We start from the raw sequence: 13447 nt of genomic DNA on the forward strand, positions 1-13447 counted from the left end.
AAATTTTCTCAAAGCTGGCCATTCTGACACCATATCCACTTCTGGATCAATATCCATTTCTAACAAGTGGCCACACAAAGTTCAGAACCAAGACAGCTTTGTCAATCAAATTTTTTTATATAATAAATTGATCACCAATATCTTTGTGCATCATTTCATAGCTTGTAAGAATTATTACTTTAATCCATCATACATTACATTCACTACCCAACGACGTGAGCAAAAATGACACCAAAATACTCCACTTGTAGCCCAAAAATATGGACAGATTGCAAGTCTAATAAATTCTTATCATTCAGTGATCCTCCTACCCCCCCAACGACGTGAGAGCAAAAATGACACCAAAATACTCCACTTGTAGCCCAAAAATATGGACATATTGCAAGTCTAATAAATTCTTATCATTCAGTGATCCTCCTACCCCCCCAAAAAAGGCACCCAATTTAAGCTCCAAAAGCCAACCAGAACCAACTGCGCATTAAAGAATAAGGTAATGCTTCCTCATTATATCTGTTCTCAACCAGATGGGTGAAAGAGAGATTTCACCGAAACTTAAAGAGCTCCCCTCCAATTCAAGACATACATCAATTGTGACATCGCATATGCTTGTTCTTAAAGAAACGTCGGGTATCAGCCTCACAGTAAATACACAATTTTCAACGTAAAAGCATAAATCAGGCCAGGAAAGTACAAGTAACAAATGTAAAACATATACCTTTGTAAGACTAGAATATGTTTAGATTTTTTGTTGTTCTAAATAAAAGAGAAAACGACAGAATAGAACACATGTACAACAGACCAAAAAACTGCAATCTTTGCCCTGCACCATAAGGTTAACCCCTTTTATTAACACTTTTCTAACTCTAAAGCTAAAAGGCTGATGGTGATGATCCAAGCACAGTATCTTCATTTGATGGAGAAGTGACCTTTGAGAGTAAGTTTATCATACTAAAAGAAGCACTCACCACTCCAACCAATAAGTTTACAGATGAAACAAATAACAGAGGGGCCTCGAGAAACCTAGCTGGACAACCTGAGCACAGGTAGGACATAAGCATAAATAGACAATCAGAACCAATCCAGATTCAATTGAATAAATGTGATAAATGACTTCTTGTTCAAATTGATTGACTCCGAAATGCCTGCTGTAGCTGTAATACTTGGTGTCTTTGTTCAGGAGGCAAGGCATTTATCTGCTCAGATGTAAGGTTCATCACTTGTTGCAGCAAAGCTTTTTGTTGCTCCAACTCAAGTGGAGCTTGCACCTGCAGAAGCATTCCCCAAACCTCCAAATTAAACGAATAAAGAATATTATTTTTCCACCACCATCAAAGTTCAGCTTTATCAAAATATAGATCTGGTTTGAGAAGCAGGATTTCAAATGTTCCGAAAAGCCCAGAGATACACCCCCCCACTTGACTTTCTACTCGCACTTCAGATCGTGCACGTTCATTAAATGTGTGTACATTCATTACATATTCCTACCAAGCTTGAATTTGATACAACGAAAGCAAGCACCCAGCTAATCAAGAAACCAAACTTGAATTTGATACAAATCCAGTTAATCAAACAAAAAATGACAGACTATGCATCATAAGAAACGACTCAAACTTAATCTACCCACCTGGGGCTGCTGCTGTGATTGCTGTTGAGGTTGAGATTGAGTCTGGAGCTGAGTATATCCTTGAGAATAAAGTAGACCAGGTTCTTCACTGGCAATATTTGCTCTAATGGCCCCTTGTTGGGCTTGTGGTGCCCCGTTACTTTTGAAGCCTCTTGACAAAGATGTTTTGATTCCACTACCATCACCCAATGAATGGCTAGCACCCACCTGAATGGACATAGCTGTTGAGCTTGTTTCCTGGGGAGCCCCGACCATGGATCCACTAGCAGGCAGCAATTGGTCCCAGGTCATAGCTAGAGCAGACCCACTCGGAGCTCCCATGCTGGGACCTCTTACCACATGTGAGGATCCACCCAAACTCATGCTCACAGCACTAGACAATATACCAGTGCTACTGGGCACACCACTTTGCACTCTTCCAGAACTTCCACCAATTTCAGGTCCATTTCGTGGCATCTGTAAGGAAAAAACAGACAACCAATTTTAATAATTCAACAAGGAACATGATAATACTTCAACAAGGAACCTGTAAGGTTCATTTCGTGGCATCTGTAAGGAAAAAACAGACAGCCAATTCTAATACTTCAACAAGGAACCTTAGTACTTCAACATGGAACATTATTACTACATGAGAACGTTAAGAGCTGATGCCAATCAAAACCTGTAAGACTTGTTGCGAGGGTGGCTGACTATTAGGTAAAGGCAGATGCATCTGTTGATACGGCATACCCATGTTCGTCTGTGACACTCCACTTGGTTGCTGGACAGATGGCTTACTGTGTCAGTGATTGAGAATTGAAAGAAATGAAAATGAGAGAGAGAGAGAGAGAGAGAGAGAGAGAGAGAGAGAGAGAGAGAGAGAGAGAGCACGCAATACCTGGAATGGGGCCTGAGGAAGTTGTGACTGGGGACCAGGAGGCAGTTGAAAACTCATGCCCTGAGCACCCAGAGGCTGCAACTGAGATGGGGTTACCAAAGGACGAGGCTGTTGTGGCAAAGGGGGCAGATGCAAATGCAGGGGCGTCTGAGAATGAGAGGGTTGTCTAGCTGGACTCTCAGGCTGCAGGCCCACGCTATTGGCTTGATGCTGGAACTGCAAATTTTGAGAAGGCTGGTGAGGCTGTAGAGGGGCATTAAGGGCTTGAGACTGCTGAACACCCTGCAGTTGAGGCTGCAATTGCCCAGTAGGCATCTGGAAATGTCCTTGTTGCAAAGTAGGCATTGGGGGATGTCCTTGTTGCACAGGCATCTGCTGCATGGCTGGTAGCTGGGGCATGTTTTGAACCTGTGGTGGCTGGATCGACTGCATCTGTACTGCCTGAAATTGCTGTGCTGGCTGCTGTTGTGGAGCTTGAGCTGCCACATTTTGAGGAGGTAACTACATGAAAGTATCAAAAGCCTCAATTATCCTCGTATCTTGTTCACATTCACTAAAGAAAACCAAACCCAATCCTAGTAAAACAAAGCATTGGGCTTTACCGTCTGTGGAGCCCGTATCATTCCTAACATTATTTGTGCCTGTAGATAAACAAGGTACAGGTTAATTCATTTCCCATCATTCAAATCCTTTACAATGACTTATTAAGAGCCAAAATTTGCCTTAGTACCTGAAAAAGAGCCTTGGTTAGCTGTGGATTTGCTATCAGGACTTGGCGAGCTTGCTGCTGATTTTGTTGAATAAGGTTCTGCACTCAGTGAAACGTTGTTACATCACTATCAACAAAATCATGTTGTCAACAAGAGCAACAACACAAAAGAACCAGCTTACCTTCATCTGAGAGATGATTGAATATAAATCGTGCCTTGACATGCCTGCTAAATGATTTGTGAGGGCATCAGTACCAATTGGCCCCCCACTATTTTGTTGACCACCTACTTGACTTGTGGTAGAAACTTGTGGACCTCCCAAAATTCCAGCCATGACTACAGCTGCTGAAGATGCTACTGCAAGGCCTATAGGTTGATCGACAGAAGGATCTCTAACTGCCTTTGCTCCACTGGTTTGCTTGTGTACATCTGCAAAAATGATATTGGTGTTGGTTTCTCCCTTTTGCCAAAAATTTTTAAAAAATTGCTGACAGGAAAATCCTCGGTTATTTTTTGAAAAACATACTGTAATTGCTACTCTGGCAAGTTTTCTCATTTCAGATGGAAGTACATCTCTGTTCCACAGTTTTTTGCTGCTTCTCTTTTGGACGAAGGGGGAGGATAAAATCTCTAATGGGCTGATCACGTACCGATATTTTGTGCAAGGCCAGGCCCTCCCCGCCCCTGCAATGCCCCAATCAGAAAAAAATATAGGAAAACATTAGACGGTATGAAAAATCTATTTGGATCTCAAACATCTATCCTCCCCACAGATGTGATAAGACAGTGCTAGCATGTATAGCATCCAAACCATTTATTCACCTGTATAGAAATTAAACCCCTGTTGGGAGATGTGGAAAGCTAATCAGTACCTGCTCTCTGTTCCGATCTACACTCCCTTTCTCATTTTCAGCGAAGTCAACACGCAGCTGTCGCCCATTTATCTCATAACCCTGCAGATTACGTCGAGCACTAGAGGCTGTCTCCTCATCTCTATATTCACAAAAGCCGTAACCCTTTGGTTTTCCAGTCTCCCTGTCAAGAACCAATCTGGCAGAGAGAGCTCGATGAGACTATCAACAGCTAGTTTTCAAAGCTTTGCCAGGTATATCAAACTTCTGTATTAGACTATTCATTACAACGTTGAATTCTAGCATACATGAGCAGTGAAGTTAGAAAGTTCAGATAATAGCCTGTGAAAGCCGTATGTCCATCCGTGTAGCAAAAGTTGACGGAAAAAAGGGTGTAACATGCTTAAAAACTTAAAATGATTTTGCTACGTTAATAAAAGCAATTGATCTTTATCTATGTAACTTTCAGCCTTTGTCATTGGTGTCATGACATAAGTATGTCCGCCAGTGGGGTGAATAAAAAACCTATGGCATGCAGAGCCATAAAAAACGACACCATGCCCCGAAAGAAATACAAATTATCAAGCTTTTAATCAGTAGGATTTGTTCCACACAAACTCCCAGCCTGTTAATTCGCTTTTGAACATTCATGAGACCAGAACACAAAACATTGTTACCACCATCCAATGTTTCGAGTGACATAAAGGAACAGAAATATATTTATATATATAAAGAGAGAGAGAGAGAGAGAGAGAGAGATTGTAGAAGCAGACTTGGGCACAACAATCAAGACGGAAAGGACAACTACAGATAAAGGAACTTGACTTATGACCTTCAACTGGCAAAACTGCCCTCTGCCCCTTGAAGATTCCAGAATCAGGTAGACAAAACACCATTAACTTCAGAGGCTGTTAACATTCACGCTTCAAACACGACTGTCATAATCTTTCATCCTGTATTCAAAACGATACCTACAAATAAATGCTATCCTCGTTCATTGTGATTGTGAGAAGAATTTGTATAAAATGTGAGGACACTACCTGACTTAACGGAAATTAACAAACTAACGTAAGCCACTCTCAAGAACAAAAACTCTTTCATTTTCAGGTCCTTCGATAATATGTTCAGTCCGCAAAGTTTGTAAACGCTGCTTAGGGGAAAGACTGCACCAGCAGACATTGTGTACTCCTTAATGCTCAACTTGATCACTCTTGATAGCCATCCATTCAAATCATGCTTGTCATATGTCTATTATTATGCAAACTGCTCGCTGGTTCGATGAATTTCCCGCGAAACCACAGCCAGCAATCCTTTGAAACAATGAATCGGGCATGATACATATATATTCGCTCACTCAGATTCAGTCTGCCATTATTACTGTAACAAGCAATTGGGCTACGTTGCATGACTATTTACTTGCATCTTACATAGCCATCTTAAGCATGGCAGAGGAAATCAAATTTAGATCAGAAATACTCTAAAGTAAAGAACCGGCTGTCATTCTATTCTCTTCCATAAGTTCTCAAGGATTGAAGACTGCTGGGGTGCATTAATCCTTGCCAATACTTGCAGACGATCCGAATTAAACCAAGGCATTCGGGGTTATTAAAAAACCCACTGCTTACATTGACACCACCCAGTACAAGAGACAAACGTGCCACTCAGTACTGTGCAATTTACCTGGCCTTAAAAAGGACTTCTGTTTCACACCCGTGCATCTCAAAAGTATAATGTCAATGGCAAAGAATAATTTGTTATTATTTATTTAAGAAATCAAAGGATGTACATATTATAATCACCTGTCTCAATTTCTGCCGCAGTGCGATAAGGAAGGAAAATCAATTATGAATAGTCATAAAGGATATGCACCCATTATACAACTAAACTACATAATAGATTTAAAACAGTTTAATTCCCGAAATGGAATCCCTGACACTGATTTACTTTGACAGTAAAACTCCTCGTCATGTGACATAAACTGCAAGAGATGGGGACTCAATTATTTGCAAAGACTTGGAGCCAGATGTCACAGTTTAATGCCTACCATAGTATAAACATATATCTTGACACATAAAAGAAACAGCTTATCGGGCAATGGAATAGCATCGAATCACCATGCATTAGAATAGGTGTTAATTATGGGCGTCTGTTCAGATGTTGAAAACCGGAGAATTTAAAGTTGCCAATCTGATCTTTTTAAGCAATAATCATTTCAGTAAGAAGTACAAGTAGACATGGAGAATCGCATATGTTGAAGGCATGCAGAGCGCCAGGAGAGTTGTTGCAAGGACAATAGAAGTAAATAAAGTGCAATGATGCAACTGAGAAATGAGTGCAAACAAGCGGCACCTGTATGGCAAATTTTACACAGTTGACACTTCCCATGATCCTGATCCATTAGGGCATGGTCCATTCTAACTGGGTTTCAATTTAAGGATCCATCATATTCAAGTTGAAACTTTGCTGAAAGTACTTAGATGCCATTTTGATTAAAGCTCCCAAGTTAAAGAGCATTGAGAACTTTGCTGAACGTACTAAGATGCCATTTTGGTCATAGCTCCCATTTTCTCTACCCTCTCCCAAATCTCAATGATGAAAATTGAGCTCTTCAATTTGAGACCGTGCACATAACATAGACTCAAATTTAAACTTCAAAGCGACCAAGTTCAAAATTGAAGCTTGACAACTTCTTTCTGCGATATTGATACAAGGCTGAAAATACCTAATCTCTGCCTCCTACAAGAGAGCATAAGTTGAAACTTGAGATGCTTATGCGCAATATTTATGATCAATCAGGAAATTGGTGAGTAAAACAGTTTTGAAACTGCAATTTGCCTGCCTCTGTTAGATTATCCCAAGCATCCCAAGCCATTGTTTTTAAAAGAAATGCTCGCATGGCATCATATCAACTACAACTATGAGACACGTAGACAAGAATGATGGAAAATGACAACACGGATGCGCATAACAAAATTGAATTCCATATCAACTTTACGTAACTACAAGAGAGAAATGAAATCTTGAACAGCCTGAGAACTTGAGAAAAAAAGCTACGTCTCCAGGCTGGATATTGAACCCACCGAAATGAAACGACTGGCCCAACCTCCTCACAGATACGTATCAACTGGTCCTCTGTTGCATCATATGGTATATTTCCAACTGTGCCACAAAACACCCTTGGGTCAAGACAGAGCAACAAATAACTTTCACCTTACACGAGTACTAATCATCATCCTTAAAAAGTTACAAGACTTAAGTCCCTTAAAAAGTTACATTTGATTTGGTATTACAACTAAGAGAGCCCAACATGTCAAGATATAAACGCTCTCCATAGCAAAAACAGACTCCACGGAAAAAGTGATGCAGGAAATCTTGGATCCAACCACTAATCTACATCAGTATGGATGGTATACTACATCCGTAAGTACCAAGCTAATACTTCGTTCTGTTTGAGCTGCCACAGAAGTTGCATTCTAACTCCAGTCAACTCCACAGAGTAGAAGCTGTTCGAGCAAAAAGACCAGTCCAAAATGGAAAAACAAGCAGAGAACAGCTACCTGAACATTATCAGCACATTCTCTTCGACACCAAGGCAAATAGTTGTGATTACAAAACTACAAGATTTATTAAAGTAGAGCTTCTAGACAAAGCAAGAATTGAGACGCAACTGTGATTCTGCAGCGGTAGCACACACATGATAAAAAGGCAGGCATTTTTTAAAAGAAGCGCTGAAACCATTCCGTGTGCAACAGTTGGAGACATAATTCGTGATTCTCTGCAACAGTCTAGAGCCAACCACCGACATGCCATAGTCACATTTTTTTAAAACGACAAACGAAAAAAATCAATTTGACTACAAAGTCTTGCTCTGGCGATATGGCTCAAACAGACAGCATTGCAAGGCAAAGTACGAGTAAGTAGTCAATGACCTAGGAAAAAGTGATAGCGAAGAGAAACAAGGCACAGGGCAGGGCGAGGGCAGAATGCAAAACGGAGTCGTGATTACCGAAGACGCAGCGGTGTTGAGTGCTGCTCATGTCGAGAGGGAAGGCAGGAGAGAGGAATCGTAGCCGCTCATTTCTCCGTCTGTGCGACTGAGGCTTTCAACGGCCCAACTAATTCCCGCCTTGTCTCCAAAATGCAAACCGGGCGAGGCAAGCTTCCACAAAAGTCTAACAAGGTTCCAATTATGCGAGCAGGGAAACCCGTAAAGCAAATGAGCGATCTTTTGCAGTTTTCTTCGGGTCTGAGAGGGAGATTTCTTGCCAAAAACAGGCTAAAAAACAGCGATCGACGAGCCGTAAGATGATTATGATGATAGAGAGTGATTCTAGGTCTGAATCTCTGCTCTGCTTTGCTCTGCTGCTGATGATGATGATCGTTTCTTTGCGATCGATCGGCTCCTCACCCTCCTCCTCGTCCTCCTCTTCCTTCCATATCTATCTTCTCGTGAGTTCATCAAAAGGTTTTAAACGTCATCATTAGAGCCTAACGGCCTCCTTGTTTACAATCATTAGGCCCCCATGACAGTTTTTACACCATGCCCCCAAAATGTGGGGGTGTCCCCGGTCCTCTCTCCAAGCCCGGGCAGGCCTCGGGACCTCGCAGAACACGTGTGTGTGTCGGTTCCACCACCGCCATGGACCCTCGCCTACTACCTCGAGTCCTCGACCGCCTTGGTAGGTGAGGGTGAGCGAGGTTAATAAGGTGGTGTGACGGGAGGCTTTACCCAAAAAAAAAGCCCCAATGGCACCTCACGGCTCCCTCCACCTTGGTCGCGCCATATGGAGCACTACCTCCCAAAAAGAAAAAAGATGAATGCATTCAAGAGGCCTGCCCAAATGTTGAAAGTTTGCTCACGAGGCTACGAGCGTTGTGAAGAGTAAGTGAAGAAGAGCTATGGTGGCAACAAAACTTGGCAGAGGCAAGGGGGAAGGGCGTACGGTGAAAGTGTAGGGAGATTAGAGGGGGATTGGAATTGAATGAAGCAACAACAAGGCCAGTAAGAGGAGCGGTATAGCTACATGTGGACCTCCAAAAAAACCATGATTTAAAAATTCCCAAGCAAATACTTTTCTCTTTTGAAGTATAAATTATTACTAAAGGCCTTATGACATGGGAGGGGTTTTGTGGGAAATTGTGTTTTCCATTCTATTCTTTATGTAGAGGTTTAGATGTGGAGGTTTGTTGAGGGGAGAAAGAAGGTTCGTGGGAGGTTCGGAGGCTCAGAGGAGAGAGATCCGTACAGTCGCATGTAGCAAGGGCAACCTGACAGAGACATCACAAAGCCTCCACAAAGTCACCACATGGTGAGGGGCAGCGCGACAAACACATCACCACATAGCGAGGGGCAATGCGATAGAGCGTGGAGTTGCCACATGGCTGGCCCACTATGACGAGGGTGCACTCGCCCAGACTAGAGGACTGCGTAGAAGAGTCAAGCTCTGACAGCGCGGGTAGAGGAGTCAAAGCTGAACTGCCAGTGCGCATGCACAAGTTATGAGGTGGGTACTCCCACGGACTGGGCTTCTTTAGAAGGTTCTGCAACCTCGCGGCACGTGTCGCACAGCTCCAGCTCCCCAAGCCACAACCATCCAATCGAGTGCCAGACTACCGAGAGAGAGAGAGAGAGAGAGAGAGAGAGAGAGAGAGAGAGGTATCTATTCATATCTATATATATATATATATATGTGTGTGTGTGTGTGTGTGTGTGTGTATGTATGTATGTATAATATATATATACATACACATATATATGTATGTATGTATGTATGTATAATATATATATACATACATATATATATATATATATATATATATATATATTATATACAAAGAGAGGATATATATATATATAGAGAGAGAGAGAGAGAGAATATATCTAATATTAATACATGTTTTAATATATATTATAATATTATATACTGTATAATATACCATATTATGTGTGTGTGTGTGTATAACTATAACTATAACTTTAACTATATATATATATATATATATATATATATATAGTGCCTCTCTCCATAACCATAATGGGTGTAATAGGTATTGAGCTTATTAGCTCTCTCTCTCTCTCTCTCTAATGCACTAGCATTCATTCTAAGAGTGCTCTCAACGGAAGAGGGTGAGAGAGAGGGGGAGCCATAAGAGAGCCACACAAGTATTGGTGGGTGTAGAACACCCTAATCTTCTATGTCATCCATATATATGTATGTATGTATGTATTGTACATAACCAAGGATAAGGCACAGTGGCATTTAACCCCCACAAGCTCCCAATTAAAGGCCAATGTGACTAACCAGTGGACATGCTATCCAATGCCCATCAATACACGACAATACTCAAACCGCTAACTAGGTAGACTCTTCGTCAACATATTTGCAGGGTTATCATCTGTATGAACCTTGACAAGCTCTATGCACTTGTCCTCAAGTACCTCCCTGATGAAATGGCACCTTTGGTCTTTGCATGAAAAACCGGATATCGTGCTACCTGAATAGCACTCATGGAATCACTATGCAATGTTGATACACCTGTACGAATCCCCAAATCCCACTAGCTGATCAAGCCATATAGCCTCCTTGATGCAACCCTTTGTGATTGTAACATACTCGGCCTTTGTGGTAGACAAAGCAACACAATTCTATGTGCGAGACGTCCACGACATTGTACCACATGCAAAGGTGAACACATAACCAAAAGTGAATCTCTTGCTATCCACATGCCCCACATAGTCTGAATATGTGTACCCAAGTACATGCATCTCTCCTCTTGTAGAGCAGATACACATCTCCTTGGTACCCTTCATGTACCTCATGATGCACTTAACTACCTCCCAATGCCTCTTTCCTAGATTAGCCATATATCGGCTAACAACTCCCATTGCAAATGCAATGTCCGGTCTAGTAGCTATCATAGCATACATAAGACTCCCAACCACTGATGCATAAGGAACCTTGGCCATCATGGCCCTTTCCTCATCTTATTTAGGACTATTTGCCTAACATTTCACATATGGAGGCAATGCCTTCCGCCCCTCCATATTGAAATGCTACAACACTTTTGTAACATACTCCTTCTGTGACAGTCAAAGGAGTTTCCTATTCTAGTCACGCGTGATGCACATACCAATATATGACCTGCAGGTCCCAAATCATTCATGTCAAAGGCCTCATGCAACTTGGCCTTCAATGCATCCAACTCATAAGTGTTCTTGCTAGCCAATAGCATATCATCCACATAAAGTGTCATGCTATTATCCTTAGCCCTTTTAGTATAAAGGCACATCTCACTTCTTCTGAAACCCTCGGACCGAATGAAAGCATCAAATTTCTGATACCATTCTCTAAGTGCTTGCTTAAGGCCATAGAGACTTTTTTTCAGCTTACAAACCAAATGCTCTTTGCCCTTTTCTTCAAAGCCTTCCGGCAATACCATGTAAATTTCCTCATGCAGATCCCCATGCAAAATGCTATCTTGACATCCATCTGCACAAGCTCCATATCCTCTATTGCCACAAGTCCAAGTGTGGTCATCTTCACAACCGGAGAGAAGATCTCATCAAAATCCACACCCTTCTCTTGCTTGAACCCTTTAGCAACCAAATGGGCCTTGTACTGAGACACATCATCACTTGTGACCTTCATCTTGTGGACCAATTTACATGGCAATGCTTTCTTTCCATGTGGCAACAAAGAAACCAAGTCCCAAGTCTTATTTTTCATGATGAGAGAAGTCATCTCTGATTGCATAGCATACTCCCACTTGCACTGATCCTCGCACATCATAGCTTTCTTGTAGTAGCAAGAAGGCTCCTCATAATCAGCAAGCATCATTGTTGTCTCTGTGCCAACATGGACTTAGGTAGAACAGAATGTGTGTGTAGAGTAGCCGCAAAGCTTCGCTTGTACTTGCATAAGGCTAGAAACAATCCCTCTTAGAAATCCAACTTGCATGTTCTACATGCAAGTTCTACATACGATTCCTACATGTAACTCCTACATGCAAGTTCTACATACGATTCCTACATGCAACTCCTACATGCGAGTTCTACATGCAACTCCTACATGCGAGTTCTACATGCAACTCCTACGTGCGAGTTCTACATGCAACTCCTACATGCAAGTTCTACATGCAACTCCTACATGCGAGTTCTACATGCAACGTCTATATGCAAGTTCTACATGTAGAGAGAGAATGTCTTACAATTCCTACATGTAGAGAGAGAAGCTCTCCAACTTGTATAAATACCCCATAATGGAATGAAGCCTACACTCTTTGGGGCATTGTGTTGAGTTTTACTTTGGTATTCCAAGCAATTGTCTCAAGTGTCCATGCTTCCTTGCACTCCACGTCCAAAAGCATGTCCTAACCTTGCAACTCCTCCTCCCCTCTCCTCCAACCTTGCAACCCATCCTCTCCCTCTCCTCCTCCCTCCTCCTCCTCCCTTCTCCTCCTTCCTCTTTCTCCTCCTCCTCCCTTCTCCTTCTCCATCCTTCTCCTCCTCCCTCTTCCTCCTCCTCCTCCCTCCTCCTCCCTTCTCCTCCTCCTTCCTCCTTCCTCCTCTCTCTTCTTTCCCCCATGCTCTTACACCTTCTTCCTCTCCCACTCCTATGCTCCCCCTAAACCCTTAGTTCCTCAACCCTTAACCTCCATGATCTACAAGGGAGACGTGTTCTCCACCATGTACTCTACTTCTAAACCTTAAAACCTCCTTCTAAACCTTGGGCCTCCTTCTAAACCTTGGAATCTCCTTCTAAACCTTGGAATCTCCTTCTAAACCTTGGACCTCCTAAACTCTGGAACCTCCTTCTAATCCTTAAACTCCTCCTAAACCTTGCAACCCCCAATGAAGATGAAAGTCTTCATTACCTCAACCATGATGATACATGTTCCTTTTACACATGCATGCACTATGTTTGCTTTCCACACTTAAGCCTACGTCTCTCACCAGAACACGACTCGAGGTCCTAAGCTACATGTATACTACAAACGACAACCCCAATATATTTGTAGGTGACAAAAAGCCTCAAAACCCTGCATACTGAGAATACCCTGCTCTTCCCGTAGAAGTCGTGGGAAAGAGCCAACATTTTGCACCACTACCAGGGAGACTAGCGTCTCAAGTAAAGAGTAAACACACGCAAGTCTGTGTAAAAAACAAACTACTTCTAACTTTCATGGACATATCACTCAAGAGCTAGGAGAGCTAAAATTTTTCCAACTCAAGTTTTAAAAAGATAATAATAATTCCTAGCTGAAACTCTTCGTTACCGATTTAGGAAAATGCATGTTTTTTGGAAAAACAGCACCTTAAGGAATAAATTAGACCATGTGATTGTTGTTAGAGTGTAGAGCTTGAAATTCTGAACATTTCTCCTTT

General features: G+C 42.0%; 1 protein-coding gene across 1 annotated transcript; it reads right to left on the reverse strand.

The window, feature by feature from the left end:
* Positions 1-784: 784 nt before the first annotated feature.
* On the reverse strand, positions 785-8163 carry LOC147890122 (uncharacterized). The gene is made up of 11 exons (XM_087390742.1): positions 8069-8163; positions 7143-7221; positions 4084-4261; positions 3862-3895; positions 3393-3640; positions 3232-3309; positions 3104-3142; positions 2502-3002; positions 2286-2384; positions 1625-2080; positions 785-1265 (listed from the first exon to the last, which is right to left on the reverse strand). The coding sequence occupies exons 1-11, from the start codon at positions 8097-8099 to the stop codon at positions 1119-1121; spliced, it is 1890 nt and encodes a 629-aa protein (XP_087246868.1). The 5' UTR covers positions 8100-8163; the 3' UTR covers positions 785-1118.
* Positions 8164-13447: the final 5284 nt, after the last annotated feature.

Source organism: Dipteris shenzhenensis, chromosome 19 (assembly GCF_047967505.1).
Source record: "Dipteris shenzhenensis isolate YYH24624 ecotype China chromosome 19, Dip_SZ_1.0, whole genome shotgun sequence".
Taxonomy (NCBI): Eukaryota; Viridiplantae; Streptophyta; class Polypodiopsida; order Gleicheniales; family Dipteridaceae; genus Dipteris; species Dipteris shenzhenensis.

Excerpts from the sequence above, each read along its gene's own strand:
- LOC147890122 (XM_087390742.1), bottom strand. The coding sequence starts at position 8,099 with ATGAGCAGCACTCAACACCGCTGCGTCTTCG. Across the intron at positions 3,641-3,861 it reads TGGCCTTGCACAAAATATCG|ATGTACACAAGCAAACCAGT; the intron begins GTACGTGATCAG and ends TCATTTTTGCAG. Across the intron at positions 2,385-2,501 it reads TTCCTCAGGCCCCATTCCAG|CAACCAAGTGGAGTGTCACA; the intron begins GTATTGCGTGCT and ends CCATCTGTCCAG.